General features: G+C 37.8%; 1 protein-coding gene across 2 annotated transcripts in view; it reads left to right on the top strand.

Annotated features, from left to right (window-relative positions):
* The window catches only part of LOC117325048 (coiled-coil domain-containing protein 178-like), a 44,140-nt gene that overhangs the window by 1,113 nt on the left and 22,342 nt on the right, over positions 1–20,685 (top strand). For both annotated transcript variants that reach the window (XM_033880962.1, XM_033880963.1), the window contains exons 2-13: positions 413–567; positions 945–1,004; positions 1,371–1,568; positions 1,941–2,084; positions 2,271–2,480; positions 2,936–3,086; positions 3,771–3,840; positions 9,266–9,408; positions 9,793–9,946; positions 16,466–16,561; positions 16,750–16,886; positions 17,470–17,653. In XM_033880962.1, coding sequence (XP_033736853.1) covers positions 456–567; positions 945–1,004; positions 1,371–1,568; positions 1,941–2,084; positions 2,271–2,480; positions 2,936–3,086; positions 3,771–3,840; positions 9,266–9,408; positions 9,793–9,946; positions 16,466–16,561; positions 16,750–16,886; positions 17,470–17,653 — 1,659 coding nt within the window. In that variant the 5' untranslated portion in view covers positions 413–455. The remainder of the gene's footprint in view (positions 1–412; positions 568–944; positions 1,005–1,370; positions 1,569–1,940; positions 2,085–2,270; positions 2,481–2,935; positions 3,087–3,770; positions 3,841–9,265; positions 9,409–9,792; positions 9,947–16,465; positions 16,562–16,749; positions 16,887–17,469; positions 17,654–20,685) is intronic.

Raw genomic sequence — 20,685 nt, 5'->3', positions numbered from 1 at the left:
GACCCAGTAAACTGCCCTGAGACATGCCACTTGTTACTTCAACTGGACTGGATATTTCCCAATGGATGACTATATTAGATACACATTCTTTTAAATTATTGAGGAAATCCTCCACCCAGTTTAGGATGTTTCCAGTTATACCATATCCTTGCAGTTTTTGTAGGCGTTTATTTTGAACATTGTCAAATGCTTTACTGAAGCCAAAATGAATGGCACGGAGAAAGATTATAACCTTCTGAAAATATGTCCTTTTTATTTGGAAACATTTTGCTTTAGCAGGGGAATTTTGAACATTGCACATATGTGTGCACATCTAATAAGTTGCCAGATATATACTTTACTTGGAAGCTCATTACTATGTTGTTTACATTTAATATTGTTAATATAAAATAACATTTTATTCATATTCTAGTCAACTCTAAAATGGGAGACAATAACTGACATACACCATCAAGATGTCTATGACTAAAGTGGTGAGGCTGGAAGATGTGGAGCCCAGGGAAACCTTCAGCTCACAATACACACAAAGTAAAAGTGCTCTACTTGCAAGCTCCCAGTCACTGCAAGGTAAACCATTTTATTATGAACAGTTCTCTTTTTGCCAATGTTCCTGCAGCTAATGAGAAAATAAACCACTTGTTTACATTAACTTACAGAAAATATCTTTTGTGAGTGCTCTGACTCTGGTCAGTTACAATTTGAAATGAGTACAAGTTCATTTTCAATCATTAACACAAACTTAAGTTTAGAATGGTATTATTTCCTGACATTCTTGTGTTTATTTCAACAGAAATATTGAATATTGTTGATTGTAATTTCCTATAATAAGTTTGTATAATCTCCTTGTATTATACCTATAGCCACCATATTGTCTGTAACACACAGAGTGATTTACCAGTAATATTGGTAAACCATTCATTGTAATGTCCTTTTTGTTTTTGCAGTAGTCAGTACAAGTGGCTCAGACCAGGATCCAAATGATCTGGAGTTAATTGAAGCTGAAGGTATTTCTTTTTGCAATTCAACAAAAAAAAACTAGTTTCCAAACTGTCATGTTAATGTATTATGAAAAAGCTTTTGAGAAAAATAATATTGGAATATACAACATGTATTGATAACACGCATGATATACACCAGATTTCCACTTAATGGATTACATACTTATCTTATTGATTGTAATGTAATTCACCTTCTGTGGCAGTGTGAATTTTATTTAAATATGAAAGAAGTTTTTTTCCTTTTTCATATATTATTAATATCAATATTTTGACAACTTATTATTTTTTTACTCACTATCATAATATCATACGCTGAATGGGAGATCAAATATATTTAGATGTCAATGGTCATCCTGGCATACAATATTACAGATAAAGTCTATCCACTACCTGAAAATTGGCCCAAAATACAAAAGCTTCTGCGGAGGAAGAGCTGTGAACTAGTACACACCACCTCCCCATGTGTAAAGAAGGCAGTGTCTCATCTGGAACTCATTCAAAATATCATAGAGGAGTGGTTTAGGGAACGCGAAGAAGAGACCAGAAGTTGTACATCTTTTGTACATGAAGGTAAAATCTCAGCTGGAGGACTGTGTTAGGGTGATGTATTGTACTTGAGTGAGAGAGGGAGATATGTCACATACTGGTAAGGTTGATAATTGGGATACGATGGCTACATACTATTTGTGACTATATCGCTTTTGCTTGAAAAGTCCTAACTTTAGTAGTGATTGTTATCTTTAGTCGTACTATCTGAATACCTGCCATTAAGTAAAGAGGGGTACATAGTAATCACCTGATTAGATTTTGGTAGTCATAGGTCATGGTTAAAGGTCAAAGGTTTTGTTTGACCACTTTTGAAAAAAAATTACTGTTATTTTTAAGATTAGTACAATGATAGTGTATACAGTATATATAATTCAGATGTTTTGAATATTTCAGCTGGAAGTAGAAAACAACTGAGGTTTGCAAGATCTAGTGAAGATGGCTCCAAATTTCTAAACAGTGCGAAATCTCGCAGCTCTCTGGCATCTGTGCCGTCCTCTGCAGGGTCGCTTGCTATTAGGGGTACAGGGGCTACAAAAGGTAAGTAAAACTATAGTAGGTTATTTACAATAATGTTAATGAGAAGAAAATCTGTAAAGTTTCTACTGCATGTGTGTAATATGACATCCTCGAAATGCCAGGAGTTGACGAGGAGATCACATATCAAGACTGTTAGCCCTGGATTTTGAAGATGTGTATGTGCACGACTTATTTAAATCATTACAGATGAGGATTATGGAGGTCTGGATGTGCCATTTCTGGGGGCTGAGGAGGTTGTGGATGAAGTCATCACCCTGCTGGCGCGACTAGAAAATGATCGCCAGGAAGTGATAAACAAACTGGAGCAAGAAAAGGAGAAAGTCATCAGACTAAATGGGAAAATAGACCGCCTCTGTCTAAAACGTTTGGTGGAAATGCCAGCGGTTGTTCAAAAAGGTGAAATGTTTATTTTTAATTATATCTATATATTATAGATTTTTTTTATCTAAACCTGAACATAAAGTTATTTTAACACTGTTTACTTGCCCATGGTAAAAAACTTATTTGTGGATCTGACTTTTCTTTTTTATTCTTAGTGAGTTAGGCTTTGAATAATTATAAATATAGACATATATCCCTGGTGATGGATCATCGATACATAATGACATTTACAATGTGATATAATATATTGTATTTTATTAACTAACCTGTTATGCACAAGATATCACTCATAGAATTGGCAAGTGTTTTTATAAATTCATTTTTTGTATCTTCTGTGCACTGTTTCATATTTGAAGAAGTTAATAAGATTATTGTGTTTGGCATAGGTTATGTTAATTGTACCAGCAATGGAATCTAACAAGGAACCTGACTATATTCAGATGCTAATATGTGTATCAATTGTTTTACAGAGCATGAGGCATGCATTATGGACCTCAACGAGTTACAGTGGCATGTAGCATATGCTACCAGGAATGACAAGCGCATGAAGGATCGATGTAACATAGCTGAGGTTCTTAACTCCAGACTCATCGAGGACATAGCCTTCGTCAAAAAACACATGTAAAATTGAATTTCACATTACAACTTTTAATATCAACATTTACACCACTTATTTTCTTGCCAGGGAGTGTTCAAGGTATTCCTGAATCTGTATACACCTTGTATGTTAACCTACCATCATCTGTAGTCCATTCATAAACAATCCTTGTTATTACTATTTCTTAAAAAGAACTGGAAGGATTTTCCTCAAACTTCATAAGTAGGTTCCCCTTAGTGCCTAGTTGTGCCGATTCAATTTACATTTTTGGTCAGAAAAATGAAAAAATAAAAAATAAAAAAGCCAACAGGTGGCCATCTGACATAGAACCAATAAAGATTATTTAATGGTGGGCGCCAAGATCACTCTGGGATCTCTGGTCTTTTTTTACTATAGATACATACTGTATAGGTGTTAAATTTTGCAGGGCTTATACTTCTTATACTTATTTATCCCAGTTGAAATTAGGTCACAGGTTCTATTAAATTTTGTGTAATACCACCATGAACACATTCTACAGTAAGCAGGTGTTCAAACACTTTGTGTGTGCATAAAATTGTGGTATGAATAATATCTGGGTATTTATTTGAACACTATATTAAATCAAATCCTGAAGTAAAAGAAATAGCATTATTATTCATAATCTATCTCACTGATTTGTATATGGTTTTTTTCTTTTGTATATATGTTTGTATTTATCTTTTCAGACCATTGGTTGAAGAGAAGTTAGAGTTGGAACTAGAGGCCATGGCCAGGATAAAAAATGCTCAAACTGAGGTAAACTTCATGTCTATGTTCTCATTTTTAGAGCATCTAAATCTGAATTACTGTTAGTAATAAATTGAAGGACCTCAGTCTCACAGCAGCCAATATATTACCACACCATCTCACTAGCCAGTGTAACAACCACACACCATCTCACTAGCCAGTGTAACAATGACACACCATCTTACTAGCCAGTGTAACAATCACACACCATCTCACTAGCCAGTGTAACAACCACACACCATCTTACTAGCCAGTGTAACAACCACACACCATCTCACTAGCTAGTGTAACAACCACACACCATTTCACTAGCCAGTGTAACAACCACACACCATCTCACTAGCCAGTGTAACAACCACACACCATTTCACTAGCCAGTGTAACAACCACACACCATCTTACTAGCCAGTGTAACAACCACACACCATCTCACAAGCCAGTGTAACAATCACACACCATCTTACTAGCCAGTGTAACAACAACACACCATCTCACTGGCCAGTGTAACAACCACACACCATCTCACTAGCCAGTGTAACAACCACACACCATCTCACTAGCCAGTGTAACAACCACACACCATCTCACTAGCCAGTGTAACAACCACACACCATCTCACTAGCCAGTGTAACAACCACACAATCTCTCACTAGCCAGTGTAACAACCACACACCATCTCACTAGCCAGTGTAACAACGACATACCATCTTACTAACCAGTGTAACAACCACACACCATCTCACTAGCTAGTGTAACAACCACACACCATTTCACTAGCCAGTGTAACAACCACACACCATCTCACTAGCCAGTGTAACAACCACACACCATCTCACTAGCCAGTGTAACAACCACACACCATCTCACTAGCCAGTGTAACAACCACACACCATCTCACTAGCCAGTGTAACAACCACACACCATCTCACTAGCCAGTGTAACAACCACACACCATCTCACTAGCCAGTGTAACAACCACACACCATCTCACTAGCCAGTGTAACAACCACACACCATCTCACTGGCCAGTGTAACAACCACACACCATCTCACTAGCCAGTGTAACAACCACACACCATCTCACTAGCCAGTGTAACAACCACACACCATCTCACTAGCCAGTGTAACAACCACACACCATCTCACTAGCCAGTGTAACAACCACACACCATCTTACTAGCCAGTGTAATAACCACACACCATCTTACTAGCCAGTGTAACAACCACACACCATCTCACTAGCCAGTGTAACAACCACACACCATCTCACTAGCCAGTGTAACAACTACATACCATCTTACTAGCCAGTGTAACAACCACACACCATCTCACTAGCTAGTGTAACAACCACACACCATCTCACTAGCCGTAACAACCACACAATCTCTCACTAGCCAGTGTAACAACCACACACCATCCACTAGCAGTGTAACAACGACAACATCTTACTAAGCCAGTGTAACAACCACACACCATCTCACTAGCCTAGTGTAACAACCCCACACACCATCTCACTAGCCAGTGTAACAACCACACACCATCTCACTAGCCAGTGTAACAACCACACACCATCTCACTAGCCAGTGTAACAACCCCACACCATCTCACTAGCCAGTGTAACAACCACACACCATCTCACTAGCCAGTGTAACAACCACACACCATCTCACTAGCCAGTGTAACAACCACACACCATCTCACTAGCCAGTGTAACAACCACACACCATCTCACTAGCCAGTGTAACAACCACACACCATCTCACTAGCCAGTGTAACAACCACACACCATCTCACTAGCCAGTGTAACAACCACACACCATCTCACTAGCCAGTGTAACAACCACACACCATCTCACTAGCCAGTGTAACAACCACACACCATCTTCACTAGCCAGTGTAACAACCACACACCATCTCACTAGCCAGTGTAACAACCACACACCATCTCACTAGCCAGTGTAACAACCACACACCATCTCACTAGCCAGTGTAACAACCACACACCATCTCACTAGCCAGTGTAACAACCACACACCATCTCACTAGCCAGTGTAACAACCACACACCATCTCACTAGCCAGTGTAACAACCACACACCATCTCACTAGCCAGTGTAACAACCACACACCATCTCACTAGCCAGTGTAACAACCACACACCATCTCACTAGCCAGTGTAACAACCACACACCATCTCACTAGCCAGTGTAACAACCACACACCATCTCACTAGCCAGTGTAACAACCACACACCATCTCACTAGCCAGTGTAACAACCACACACCATCTCACTAGCCAGTGTAACAACCACACACCATCTCACTAGCCAGTGTAACAACCACACACCATCTCACTAGCCAGTGTAACAACCACACACCATCTCACTAGCCAGTGTAACAACCACACACCATCTCACTAGCCAGTGTAACAACCACACACCATCTCACTAGCCAGTGTAACAACCACACACCATCTCACTAGCCAGTGTAACAACCACACACCATCTCACTAGCCAGTGTAACAACCACACACCATCTCACTAGCCAGTGTAACAACCACACACCATCTCACTAGCCAGTGTAACAACCACACACCATCTCACTAGCCAGTGTAACAACCACACACCATCTCACTAGCCAGTGTAACAACCACACACCATCTCACTAGCCAGTGTAACAACCACACACCATCTCACTAGCCAGTGTAACAACCACACACCATCTCACTAGCCAGTGTAACAACCACACACCATCTCACTAGCCAGTGTAACAACCACACACCATCTCACTAGCCAGTGTAACAACCACACACCATCTCACTAGCCAGTGTAACAACCACACACCATCTCACTAGCCAGTGTAACAACCACACACCATCTCACTAGCCAGTGTAACAACCACACACCATCTCACTAGCCAGTGTAACAACCACACACCATCTCACTAGCCAGTGTAACAACCACACACCATCTTACTAGCCAGTGTAACAACCACACACCATCTTACTAGCCAGTGTAACAACCACACACCATCTTACTAGCCAGTGTAACAACCACACACCATCTCACTAGCCAGTGTAACAACCACACACCATCTCACTAGCCAGTGTAACAACCACACACCATCTCACTAGCCAGTGTAACAACCACACACCATCTCACTAGCTAGTGTAACAACCACACACCATCTCACTAGCCAGTGTAACAACCACACACTCTCTCACTAGCCAGTGTAACAACCACACACCATCTCACTAGCCAGTGTAACAACCACACACCATCTCACTAGCCAGTGTAACAACCACACACCATCTCACTAGCCAGTGTAACAACCACACACCATTTCACTAGCCAGTGTAACAACCACACACCATCTCACTAGCCAGTGTAACAACCACACACCATCTCACTAGCCAGTGTAACAACCACACACCATCTCACTAGCCAGTGTAACAACCACACACCATCTCACTAGCCAGTGTAACAACCACACACCATCTCACTAGCCAGTGTAACAACCACACACCATCTCACTAGCCAGTGTAACAACCAACATCCATCTCACTAGCCAGTGTAACAACCACACACCATCTCACTAGCCAGTGTAACAACCACATGCCATCTCACTAGCCAGTGTAACAACCACGCACCATCTCACTATAGCCAGTGTAACAACCACACACCATCTCACTAGCCAGTGTAACAACCACACACCATCTCACTAGCCAGTGTTACAACCACACACCATCTCACTAGCCAGTATAACAACCACATACCATCTCACTAGCCAGTGTAACAACCACACACCATCTCACTAGCCAGTGTAACAACCACACACCATCTCACTAGCCAGTGTAACAACCACACACCATCTCACTAGCCAGTGTAACAACCACATGCCATCTCACTAGCCAGTGTAACAACCATGCACCATCTCACTATAGCCAGTGTAACAACAACACACCATCTCACTAGCCAGTGTAACAACCACACACCATCTCACTAGCCAGTGTAACAACCACACACCATCTCACTAGCCAGTGTAACAACCACACACCATCTCACTAGCCAGTGTAACAACCACACACCATCTCACTCTAGCCAGTGTAACAACCACACACCATCTCACTAGCCAGTGTAACAACCACACACCATCTTACTAGCCAGTGTAATAGCCACACACCATCTCACAAGCCAGTGTAACAACCATACACCATCTCACTAGCCAGTGTAATAACCACACACCATCTTACTAGCCAGTGTAACAACCACACACCATCTTACTAGCCAGTGTAATAACCACATACCATCTTACTAGCCAGTGTAACAATCACACACCATCTCACTAGCCAGTGTAACAACCACACACCATCTCACTAGCCAGTGTAACAACCACACACCATCTCACTAGCCAGTGTAACACATTAAGTCTTGTCAGTTTCACTAAAGCCATTCATATCATTTCTGTGTATTTAGAACTCACACTTTGTAATTAACCCTTAGGTTATTAGCTCACCTGGTCTGAAACCTCTCTGAAACCAAGCAATGGATATCGCTCATATTTGCTTAGTATCATCACTATGGGGTGGGGATTCAACATTGTACAAATGAAGGGGCTGACCTCCTGGGGGCCTCTGGGCGGGGCCAAAAGGGGTCAATTTAGCTATATTGATATAAACAACTTCTTCTCTGAAACTGAGCAATGGATATCGCTCATATTTGCTTGGTAGCATCACTATGGGGTGGGGATTCAAAATTGTACAAATGATTGGGCTGACCCCCTGGGGCCCCTGGGCGGGGCCAAAAGGGGTTAATTTAGCTATATTGATATAAACGACTTCTTCTCTGAAACCAAGCAATGGATATCGCTCATATTTGCTTGGTAGCATCACTATGGGGTGGGAATTCAAAATTGTACAAATGATGGCGCTGACCCCCTTGGGGCCTCTGGGGTGGGGCCAAATGAGGTAAATCGGGCTATATTGATAAAAACGACTTCTCCTCTGAAACCAACCAATGGATATTGCTCACATTTGCCTGGTAGCACCCCCTTGGGGTAAGGATTCAAAATTGTACAAATGGTTGGGCTGACCCCCTGTGGGGCTGAGGGGCAGGGCCAAAAGGGATCAACTTGGCTAAATACACATTTTGAGAATTACAATAAAACCAATGTTCATGTACCCATATAAAATGCTGATGATATATTGACATTGCAATACCAGTGACAAATATACTTCAGCATAGTTCTTGTTTCATATCTCATGAAACCAGGTGAGCGATACAGGCCCTCTGGGCCTCTTGTATTAGATGTGGGTTCTGAATAATGGCCAATACTGTATTATGGCACTTACATACAATATCATTGAAAAAACTAATCCAATAGTAATGTATGTCCATTTCTGGATAACACTCATGTTCAATAATTTATCTTTCTCAGACTGTCACTGAACTGGACACCACCACACAACGACAGGAGAAAACTGCATCTAAGTCCAACGAAGCTTTGCAGAAAGCTGATACTGAACGGTCACACATCAAACGAGAACTGGATACAGTCAAGGATGAACTGACCACAATAAGGTAGTCATTTAAATAACATATTTAGTAATAGGTAGTTATCTCCCCTTGGCAAACTTTAACATTTATCACTAAAGACCTTACTGTGTCAGAATTTGGAAATTACATGGTCCCCACGATTTGTAGACCATACAGACCAGTGTGGTGTGGTACTGCTACTTGTCTTAATGACTGACAAGTTAAGTCAGATTTGCTTCATCCTCAATACACCAGATGATAACATATACCTGTCTGGAATTACTCGTTAGCTGTAGTGCATTTTTGTTCATTGATTTTGATAAATCCACCCCTTTTTATTTTGCTTAACAAGAAATATGTGAAAAAGATGTAACTGTAAACGGTGACAGTATTTAACTGTATAATATACACATCCATCTTTGCTGGCAGTGAGGAGCTATCAGAGGCTAAAATGACCCATAATGCTTACACTCATCAAATCAATGACACCGAACAACAGCTCAAGGATAATGAACAAGAGCTGACAGTTTTAGAGGTCAGGTATGAGAACGCCAAGGTTGCTGAGGAGATGCAGTCTAGGAAGGTAAGTAACAGACTATCAGCCTTCAATGTATCACTGAAGAGGTGTATGTTAGACAGGTTGGTAAGTGAGGAGATGTATGTTAGAAAGGTTGGTAAGTGAGGAGATGTATGTTAGACAGGTTGGTAAGTGAGGAGGTTTATGTTAGAAAGGTTGGTAAGTGAGGAGGTTTATGTTAGAAAGGTTGGTAAGTGAGGAGGTTTATATTAGAAAGGTTGGTAAGTGAGGAGGTTTATGTTAGAAAGGTTGGTAAGTGAGGAGGTGTATGTTAGACAGGTTGGTAAGTGAGGAGGTGTATGTTAGACAGGTTGGTAAGTGAGGATATTTATGTTAGACAGGTTGGTAAGTGAGGAGGTTTATGTTAGACAGGTTGGTAAGTGAGGAGGTGTATGTTAGACAGGTTGGTAAGTGAGGAGGTTTATGTTAGACAGGTTGGTAAGTGAGGAGGTGTATGTTAGACAGGTTGGTAAGTGAGGAGATGTATGTTAGACAGGTTGGTAAGTGAGGATATTTATGTTAGACAGGTTGGTAAGTGAGGAGATGTATGTTAGACAGGTTGGTAAGTGAGGAGATGTATGTTAGACAGGTTGGTAAGTGAGGAGATGTATGTTAGACAGGTTGGTAAGTGAGGAGGTGTATGTTAGACAGGTTGGTAAGTGAGGATATTTATGTTAGACAGGTTGGTAAGTGAGGAGGTTTATGTTAGACAGGTTGGTAAGTGAGGAGGTTTATGTTAGACAGGTTGGTAAGTGAGGAGATGTATGTTAGACAGGTTGGTAAGTGAGGAGGTGTATGTTAGACAGGTTGGTAAGTGAGGATATTTATGTTAGACAGGTTGGTAAGTGAGGAGATGTATGTTAGACAGGTTGGTAAGTGAGGAGGTGTATATTAGACAGGTTGGTAAGTGAGGATATTTATGTTAGACAGGTTGGTAAGTGAGGAGGTGTATGTTAGACAGGTTGGTAAGTGAGGAGGTGTATGTTAGACAGGTTGGTAAGTGAGGAGGTGTGTGTTAGAAAGGTTGGTAAGTGAGGAGGTTTATGTTAGAAAGGTTGGTAAGTGAGGAGGTTTATGTTAGACAGGTTGGTAAGTGAGGAGGTGTATGTTATAAAGGTTGGTAAGTGAGGAGGTGTATGTTAGACAGGTTGGTAAGTGAGGAGGTGTATGTTAGACAGTTTGGTAAGTGAGGAGGTGTATGTTAGACAGGTTGGTAAGTGAGGAGGTGTATGTTATAAAGGTTGGTAAGTGAGGAGGTGTATGTTAGACAGGTTGGTAAGTGAGGAGGTGTATGTTAGACAGGTTGGTAAGTGAGGAGGTGTATGTTAGACAGGTTGGTAAGTGAGGAGGTGTATGTTATACAGGTTGGTAAGTGAGGAGGTGTATGTTAGACAGGTTGGTAAGTGAGGAGGTGTATGTTAGACAGGTTGGTAAGTGAGGAGGTGTATGTTAGACAGGTTGGTAAGTGAGGAGGTGTATGTTAGACAGGTTGGTAAGTGAGGAGGTGTATGTTAGACAGGTTGGTAAGTGAGGAGATTTATGTTAGACAGGTTGGTAAGTGAGGAGGTTATGTTAGACAGGTTGGTAAGTGAGGAGGTGTATGTTAGACAGGTTGGTAAGTGAGGAGATTTATGTTAGACAGGTTGGTAAGTGAGGAGATGTATGTTAGACAGGTTGGTAAGTGAGGAGGTGTATGTTAGACAGGTTGGTAAGTGAGGAGGTTTATGTTAGACAGGTTGGTAAGTGAGGAGATTTATGTTACACAGGTTGGTAAGTGAGGAGATGTATGTTAGACAGGTTGGTAAGTGAGGAGGTGTATGTTAGACAGGTTGGTAAGTGAGGAGATGTATGTTAGAAAGGTTGGTAAGTGAGGAGATGTATGTTAGACAGGTTGGTAAGTGAGGAGGTGTATGTTAGACAGGTTGGTAAGTGAGGAGATGTATGTTAGACAGGTTGGTAAGTGAGGAGGTGTATGTTAGACAGGTTGGTAAGTGAGGAGGTGTATGTTAGACAGGTTGGTAAGTGAGGAAGTGTATGTTAGACAGGTTGGTAAGTGAGGAGATGTATGTTAGACAGGTTGGTAAGTGAGGAGGTGTATGTTAGACAGGTTGGTAAGTGAGGAGGTGTATGTTAGACAGGTTGGTAAGTGAGGAAGTGTATGTTAGACAGGTTGGTAAGTGAGGAGGTGTATGTTAGACAGGTTGGTAAGTGAGGAGGTGTATGTTAGACAGGTTGGTAAGTGAGGAAGTGTATGTTAGACAGGTTGGTAAGTGAGGAGATGTATGTTAGACAGGTTGGTAAGTGAGGAGGTTTATGTTAGACAGGTTGGTAAGTGAGGAGGTGTATGTTAGACAGGTTGGTAAGTGAGGAAGTGTATGTTAGACAGGTTGGTAAGTGAGGATATTTATGTTAGAGAGGTTGGTAAGTGAGGAGGTGTATGTTAGACAGTTTGGTAAGTGAGGAGGTTTATGTTAGACAGGTTGGTAAGTGAGGAGATGTATGTTAGACAGGTTGGTAAGTGAGGAAGTGTATGTTAGACAGGTTGGTAAGTGAGGAGGTTATGTTAGACAGGTGGTAAGTGAGGAGTGTATGTTAGACAGGTTGGTAAGTGAGGAGGTTTATGTTAGACAGGTTGGTAAGTGAGGAGATTTATGTTAGACAGGTTGGTAAGTGAGGAGATTTATGTTAGACAGGTTGGTAAGTGAGGAGGTGTATGTTAGACAGGTTGGTAAGTGAGGAGGTTTATGTTAGACAGGTTGGTAAGTGAGGAGGTGTATGTTAGACAGGTTGGTAAGTGAGGAGGTGTATGTTAGACAGGTTGGTAAGTGAGGAGATGTATGTTAGAAAGGTTGGTAAGTGAGGAAGTGTATGTTAGACAGGTTGGTAAGTGAGGAGGTTTATGTTAGACAGGTTGGTAAGTGAGGAGGTGTATGTTAGACAGGTTGGTAAGTGAGGAGGTTTATGTTAGACAGGTCGGTAAGTGAGGAGGTGTATGTTAGACAGGTTAGTAAGTGAGGAGGTTTATGTTAGACAGGTCGGTAAGTGAGGAGGTGTATGTTAGACAGGTTGGTAAGTGAGGAGGTTTATCTTAGACAGGTTGGTAAGTGAGGATATTTATGTTAGACAGGTTGGTAAGTGAGGAGGTGTATGTTAGACAGGTTGGTAAATGAGGAGGTTTATATAAGCTTGAATTATTCAAGAAATATGGGTTTGTATATAGATATTTGGGGAATGGTTAGCTTATTGGAAAGTGAGATGGTCTAGGCATTGTTCTTGTAGAAAGAGGAGATTGGTGAAATCCATTTTAGAAAGTATATTGTGTTAGATGAATTCCTGGTAAAATGTACCAAATAATATTGACCATAAAGAGTTACTGTTCTTGTGTGCAGTGCTAGAGTTAATGTTCTTTGTATGAAGTACTAGAGTTAATGTTCTTTGTATGAAGTACTAGAGTTACTGTTCTTTGTATGTAGTACTAGAGTTACTGTTCTTTGTATACAGTACTAGAGTTAATGTTCTTTGTATACAGTACTAGAGTTACTGTTCTTTGTATACAGTACTAGAGTTAATGTTCTTTGTATACAGTATACAGTACTAGAGTTACTGTTCTTTGTATACAGTACTAGAGTTAATGTTCTTTGTATACAGTACTAGAGTTACTGTTCTTTGTATACAGTACTAGAGTTACCGTTCTTTGTATACAGTATACAGTACTAGAGTTACCGTTCTTTGTATACAGTACTAGAGTTACTGTTCTTTGTATACAGTACTAGAGTTACCGTTCTTTGTATACAGTACTAGAGTTACTGTTCTTTGTATACAGTACTAGAGTTACTGTTCTTTGTATACAGTACTAGAGTTACTGTTCTTTGTATACAGTGCTAGAGTTAATGTTCTTTGTATACAGTACTAGAGTTAATGTTCTTTGTATACAGTACTAGAGTTACTGTTCTTTGTATACAGTACTAGAGTTAATGTTCTTTGTATACAGTATACAGTACTAGAGTTACTGTTCTTTGTATACAGTACTAGAGTTAATGTTCTTTGTATACTGTACTAGAGTTACTGTTCTTTGTATACAGTACTAGAGTTACCGTTCTTTGTATACAGTATACAGTACTAGAGTTACCGTTCTTTGTATACAGTACTAGAGTTACTGTTCTTTGTATACAGTACTAGAGTTACCGTTCTTTGTATACAGTACTAGAGTTACTGTTCTTTGTATACAGTACTAGAGTTACTGTTCTTTGTATACAGTACTAGAGTTACTGTTCTTTGTATACAGTACTGGAGTTACTGTTCTTTGTATACAGTACTTTAGTTACTGTTCTTTGTATACAGTACTAGAGTTAATGTTCTTTGTATACAGTACTAGAGTTAATGTTCTTTGTATACAGTACTTTAGTTACTGTTCTTTGTATACAGTACTAGAGTTAATGTTCTTTGTATACAGTACTAGGGCCTGTTCGTTTATGCAGACAAACCGGTTCGTCACTTTTAAATTGTAATATTTCAAATATATATCTTGACGGACCCGGCAAGGTTAATACAGGCCTTGAAAGTCTTTGTCAAGGCTCGTCTGAAACCAATATCACCAGGTCCGTCATTATTTCATAAACGGACAACACTGGTCCAACTGGACCAACAGTTTAGACCGCAAAAATGAAAACGGCCCTGGAGTTACTGTTCTTTGTATACAGTACTAGAGTTACTGTTCTTTGTATACAATACTAGAGTTACTGTTCTTTGTATACAGTACTAGAGTTACTGTTCTTTGTATACAGTACTAGAGTTACTGTTCTTTGTATACAGTACTGGAGTTAATGTTCTTTGTATACAGTACTAGCGTTACTGTTCTTTGTATACAGTACTAGAGTTACTGTTTGTATACAGTACTAGAGTTACTGTTCTTTGTATACAGTACTAGAGTTACTGTTCTTTGTATACAGTACTGGAGTTAATGTTCTTTGTATACAGTACTAGCGTTACTGTTCTTTGTATACAGTACTAGAGTTACTGTTTGTATACAGTACTAGAGTTACTGTTCTTTGTATACAGTACTAGAGTTACTGTTCTTTGTATACAGTACTAGAGTTACTGTTTGTATACAGTACTAGAGTTACTGTTTGTATACAGTACTAGAGTTACTGTTTGTATTCAGTACTAGAGTTACTGTTCTTTGTATACAGTACTAGAGTTACTGTTCTTTGTATACAGTACTAGAGTTACTGCCCTTTATATACAGTACTAGAGTTACTGTTCTTTGTATACAGTACTAGAGTTACTGTTCTTTGTATACAGTACTAGAGTTACTGTTCTTTGTATACAGTACTAGAGTTACTGTTCTTTGTATACAGTACTGGAGTTAATGTTCTTTGTATACAGTACTAGAGTTACTGTTCTTTGTATACAGTACTAGAGTTACTGTTCTTTGTATACAGTACTAGAGTTAATGTTCTTTGTATACAGTACTAGAGTTACTGTTCTTTGTATACAGTACTGGAGTTACTGTTCTTTGTATACAGTACTAGAGTTACTGTTCTTTGTATACAGTACTGGAGTTAATGTTCTTTGTATACAGTACTAGAGTTAATGTTCTTTGTATACAGTACTGGAGTTAATGTTCTTTGTATACAGTACTGGAGTTACTGTTCTTTGTATACAGTACTAGAGTTAATGTTCTTTGTATACAGTACTGGAGTTAATGTTCTTTGTATACAGTACTAGAGTTAATGTTCTTTGTATACAGTACTGGAGTTACTGTTCTTTGTATACAGTACTAGAGTTACTGTTCTTTGTATACAGTACTAGAGTTAATGTTCTTTGTATACAGTACTGGAGTTACTGTTCTTTGTATACAGTACTAGAGTTACTGTTCTTTGTATACAGTACTGGAGTTAATGTTCTTTGTATACAGTACTAGAGTTACTGTTCTTTGTATACAGTGCTGGAGTTAATGTTCTTTGTATACAGTACTGGAGTTACTGTTCTTTGTATACAGTACTAGAGTTAATGTTCTTTGTATACAGTACTAGAGTTACTGTTCTTTGTATACAGTACTAGAGTTAATGTTCTTTGTATACAGTGCTGGAGTTAATGTTCTTTGTATACAGTACTAGAGTTACTGTTCTTTGTATACAGTACTAGAGTTAATGTTCTTTGTATACAGTACTAGAGTTACTGTTCTTTGTATACAGTACTAGAGTTAATGTTCTTTGTATACAGTACTAGAGTTACTGTTCTTTGTATACAGTACTGGAGTTACTGTTCTTTGTATACAGTACTGGAGTTACTGTTCTTTGTATACAGTACTAGAGTTAATGTTCTTTGTATACAGTACTAGAGTTAATGTTCTTTGTATACAGTACTAGAGTTACTGTACTTTGTATACAGTACTGGAGATACTGTTCTTTGTATACAGTACTGGAGTTACTGTTCTTTGTATACAGTACTAGAGTTAATGTTCGTTGTATACAGTACTAGAGTTACTGTTCTTTGTATACAGTAAATGCTCTTTCATTACAGGTCAGTGAATTGCAGTCTAAAATATCAGAAGCAGAGTTTGAGCGAGAAAGGCTAGAAAATGAAAATGCATCACTTCTGCAGGAGATGAATTCAAAGGTATGAACATAACCACAGTAAATAATATATATTGTTAAAATAAGGCTGATTTGGTCATTTGGAGAAACTCTTTTCAATTTCATTTTTATTCCTGCTTGCTTGATAATCTATTGTTATATAATTTATAAAGTGTTTAAAATCTTTAGTAATCTGTAATATTTTAAAGTGCTTGTATGTCTTAAATTCAGAAAAATTCCAATAACCTGAAGATTGCGGAACTTGAGAACAAAGTAAAGCAACATGACTCCAAATTGAGAACAATTCTTCTGAAGAATCAAGAAGCTGAGATGGAAGTTCATGATTATCAGGACAAGATCAAAGATTGGTGAGAAGACACACCGTAATACTGTTATAGATAGCTGTATATACTACACTATTAAGATCAAAGATTGGTGAGAAGACACACCGTAATACTGTTATAGAAAGCTGTATATACTACACTATTAAGATCAAAGATTGGTGAGAAGACACACCGTAATACTGTTATAGATAGCTGTATCTACTACACTATTAGATCAAAGATTGGTGAGAAGACACACCGTAATACTGTTATAGATAGCTGTATATACTACACTATTAAGATCAAAGATTGGTGAGAAGACACACCGTAATACTGTTATAGATAGCTGTATCTACTACACTATTAGATCAAAGATTGGTGAGAAGACACACCGTAATACTGTTATAGATAGCTCTATCTACTACACTTTTAATAACATTTTTATACTTTATCATGACAAAAAATATTTTCAGCTGGCAGGGTGTCTGTCATCATCTTTCAATTTGGTTATGGATGATATGATATTTTTGTCAATTTTGGGGTGATTCAGTAAACGAATAATAGGTCAAATATAAACAATAGATAATAGGATTAAATAATTCACTACATAGGAATGTCTTTGTTACAGTGAGCGACAGAAGGTGGCTGATGAGAAGAATGTGGCTCGTATCCACAAAGAGAGGATGAAACTTCAACAGCAGATGACTGTCACTATGGAAGAGTACCACAAGGTCCAACATATAAACTCCAGTGTCCGTGAACAGCTGCAGAATGAACAGGAGAAGGCATTCAAGTCTGAGGAGAGTCTCAAGGTTAGTAAGGTCATTTGGGGTCAAAATGTCAATAACAGGCCAGTAGATCGCTATGTCCTTTAATATCCGTAGTAGAAATAGTGTACGTCTATGTCGGTATGTTGATTATAGACACTCTTATCTTGCATATAAATGTATGCAGATGACATCTTTTTCACTGAACGTTTTATTAAAGCTGAAAGAATTGTTGTTGTTTTCATATTTTCAGAATTTAGGACTGAAGATTAGATTTATAAACAATGAATCACTTGTATCTGCAATCAATATTGAAAATTGTTGTTAACAGTGAAGTCCTGGTAGATATTGTAACAATGATAATTTACATGTGTTAATAGGTGACTGTATTATATTATAACAACCTTATATACCTGTGTTAATAGGTCGACTTATTATATCATAACAACCTTATATACCTGTGTTAATAGGTGACCGTATTATGTTATAACAACCTTATATACCTGTGTTAATAGGTGACCGTATTATATCATAACAACCTTATATACCTGTGTTAATAGGTGACCGTATTATATTATAACAACCTTATATACCTGTGTTAATAGGTGACCGTATTATGTTATAACAACCTTATATACCTGTGTTAATAGGTGACCGTATTATTTTATAACAACCTTATATACCTGTGTTAATAGGTGACCGTATTATATTATAACAACCTTATATACCTGTGTTAATAGGTGACCGTATTATATCATAACAACCTTATATACCTGTGTTAATAGGTGACCGTATTATATCATAACAACCTTATATACCTGTGTTAATAGGTGACCGTATTATATCATAACAACCTTATATACCTGTGTTAATAGGTGACCGTATTATGTTATAACAACCTTATATACCTGTGTTAATAGGTGACCGTATTATGTTATAACAACCTTATATACCTGTGTTAATAGGTGACCGTATTATATTATAACAACCTTATATACCTGTGTTAATAGGTGACCGTATTATATTATAACAACCTTATATACCTGTGTTAATAGGTGACCCTATTATATTATAACAACCTTATATACCTGTGTTAATAGGTGACTGTATTATATTATAACAACCTTATATACCTGTGTTAATAGGTCGACTTATTATATCATAACAACCTTATATACCTGTGTTAATAGGTGACCGTATTATGTTATAACAACCTTATATACCTGTGTTAATAGGTGACCGTATTATATTATAACAACCTTATATACCTGTGTTAATAGGTGACTGTATTATATTATAACAACCTTATATACCTGTGTTAATAGGTCGACTTATTATATCATAACAACCTTATATACCTGTGTTAATAGGTGACCTTATTATGTTATAACAACCTTATATACCTGTGTTAATAGGTGACCGTATTATATTATAACAAGCCTGTTATACCTGTGTTAATAGGTGACCGTATTATATTATAACAACCTTATATACCTGTGTTAATAGGTCGACTTATTATATCATAACAACCTTATATACCTGTGTTAATAGGTGACCGTATTATGTTATAACAACCTTATATACCTGTGTTAATAGGTGACCGTATTATATCATAACAACCTTATATACCTGTGTTAATAGGTGACCGTATTATATTATAACAACCTTATATACCTGTGTTAATAGGTGACCGTATTATGTTATAACAACCTTATATACCTGTGTTAATAGGTGACCGTATTATATTATAACAACCTTATATACCTGTGTTAATAGGTGACCGTATTATATTATAACAACCTTATATACCTGTGTTAATAGGTGACCGTATTATATCATAACAACCTTATATACCTGTGTTAATAGGTGACCGTATTATATCATAACAACCTTATATACCTGTGTTAATAGGTGACCGTATTATATTATAACAACCTGTTATACCTTTCTTAATAGGTGACCGTATTATATTATAACAACCTTATATACCTGTGTTAATAGGTGACCGTATTATATTATAACAACCTGATATACCTGTGTTAATAGGTGACCGTATTATATTATAACAACCTTATATACCTGTGTTAATAGGTGACCGTATTATATTATAACAACCTTATATACCTGTGTTAATAGGTCGACTTATTATATTATAACAACCTGATATACCTGTGTTAATAGGTGACCGTATTATATTATAACAACCTGATATACCTGTGTTAATAGGTGACCGTATTATATTATAACAAGCCTGTTATACCTGTGTTAATAGGTGACCGTATTATATTATAACAACCTGATATACCTGTGTTAATAGGTGACCGTATTATATTATAACAACCTGATATACCTGTGTTAATAGGTGACCGTATTATATTATAACAAGCCTGTTATACCTGTGTTAATAGGTGACCGTATTATATTATAACAACCTTATATACCTGTGTTAATAGGTGACTGTATTATATTATAACAACCTTATATACCTGTGTTAATAGGTGACTATTATATTATAACAACCTGGTATATCTGTGTTAATAGGTGACTGTATTATATTATAACAACCTTATATACCTGTGTTAATAGGTGACCGTATTATATTATAACAACCTGATATACCTGTGTTAATAGGTGACCGTATTATGTTATAACAACCTTATATACCTGTGTTAATAGGTGACCGTATTATATTATAACAACCCTGTTATACCTGTGTTAATAGGTGACCGTATTATATTATAACAACCTTATATACCTGTGTTAATAGATGACTGTATTATATTATAACAACCTTATATACCTGTGTTAATAGGTGACCGTATTATATTATAACAACCTTATATACCTGTGTTAATAGGTGACCGTATTATATTATAACAACCTTATATACCTGTGTTAATAGGTGACCGTATTATATTATAACAACCCTGTTATACCTGTGTTAATAGGTGACCGTATTATATTATAACAACCTTATATACCTGTGTTAATAGGTGACTGTATTATATTATAACAACCTTATATACCTGTGTTAATAGGTGACTGTATTATATTATAACAACCTGATATACCTGTGT

Source organism: Pecten maximus, chromosome 4 (genome assembly GCF_902652985.1).
Source record: "Pecten maximus chromosome 4, xPecMax1.1, whole genome shotgun sequence".
Taxonomy (NCBI): Eukaryota; Metazoa; Mollusca; class Bivalvia; order Pectinida; family Pectinidae; genus Pecten; species Pecten maximus.
Note: the sequence above shows the minus strand (reverse complement) of the source record. Positions and strands in the feature narration are given on the sequence as shown.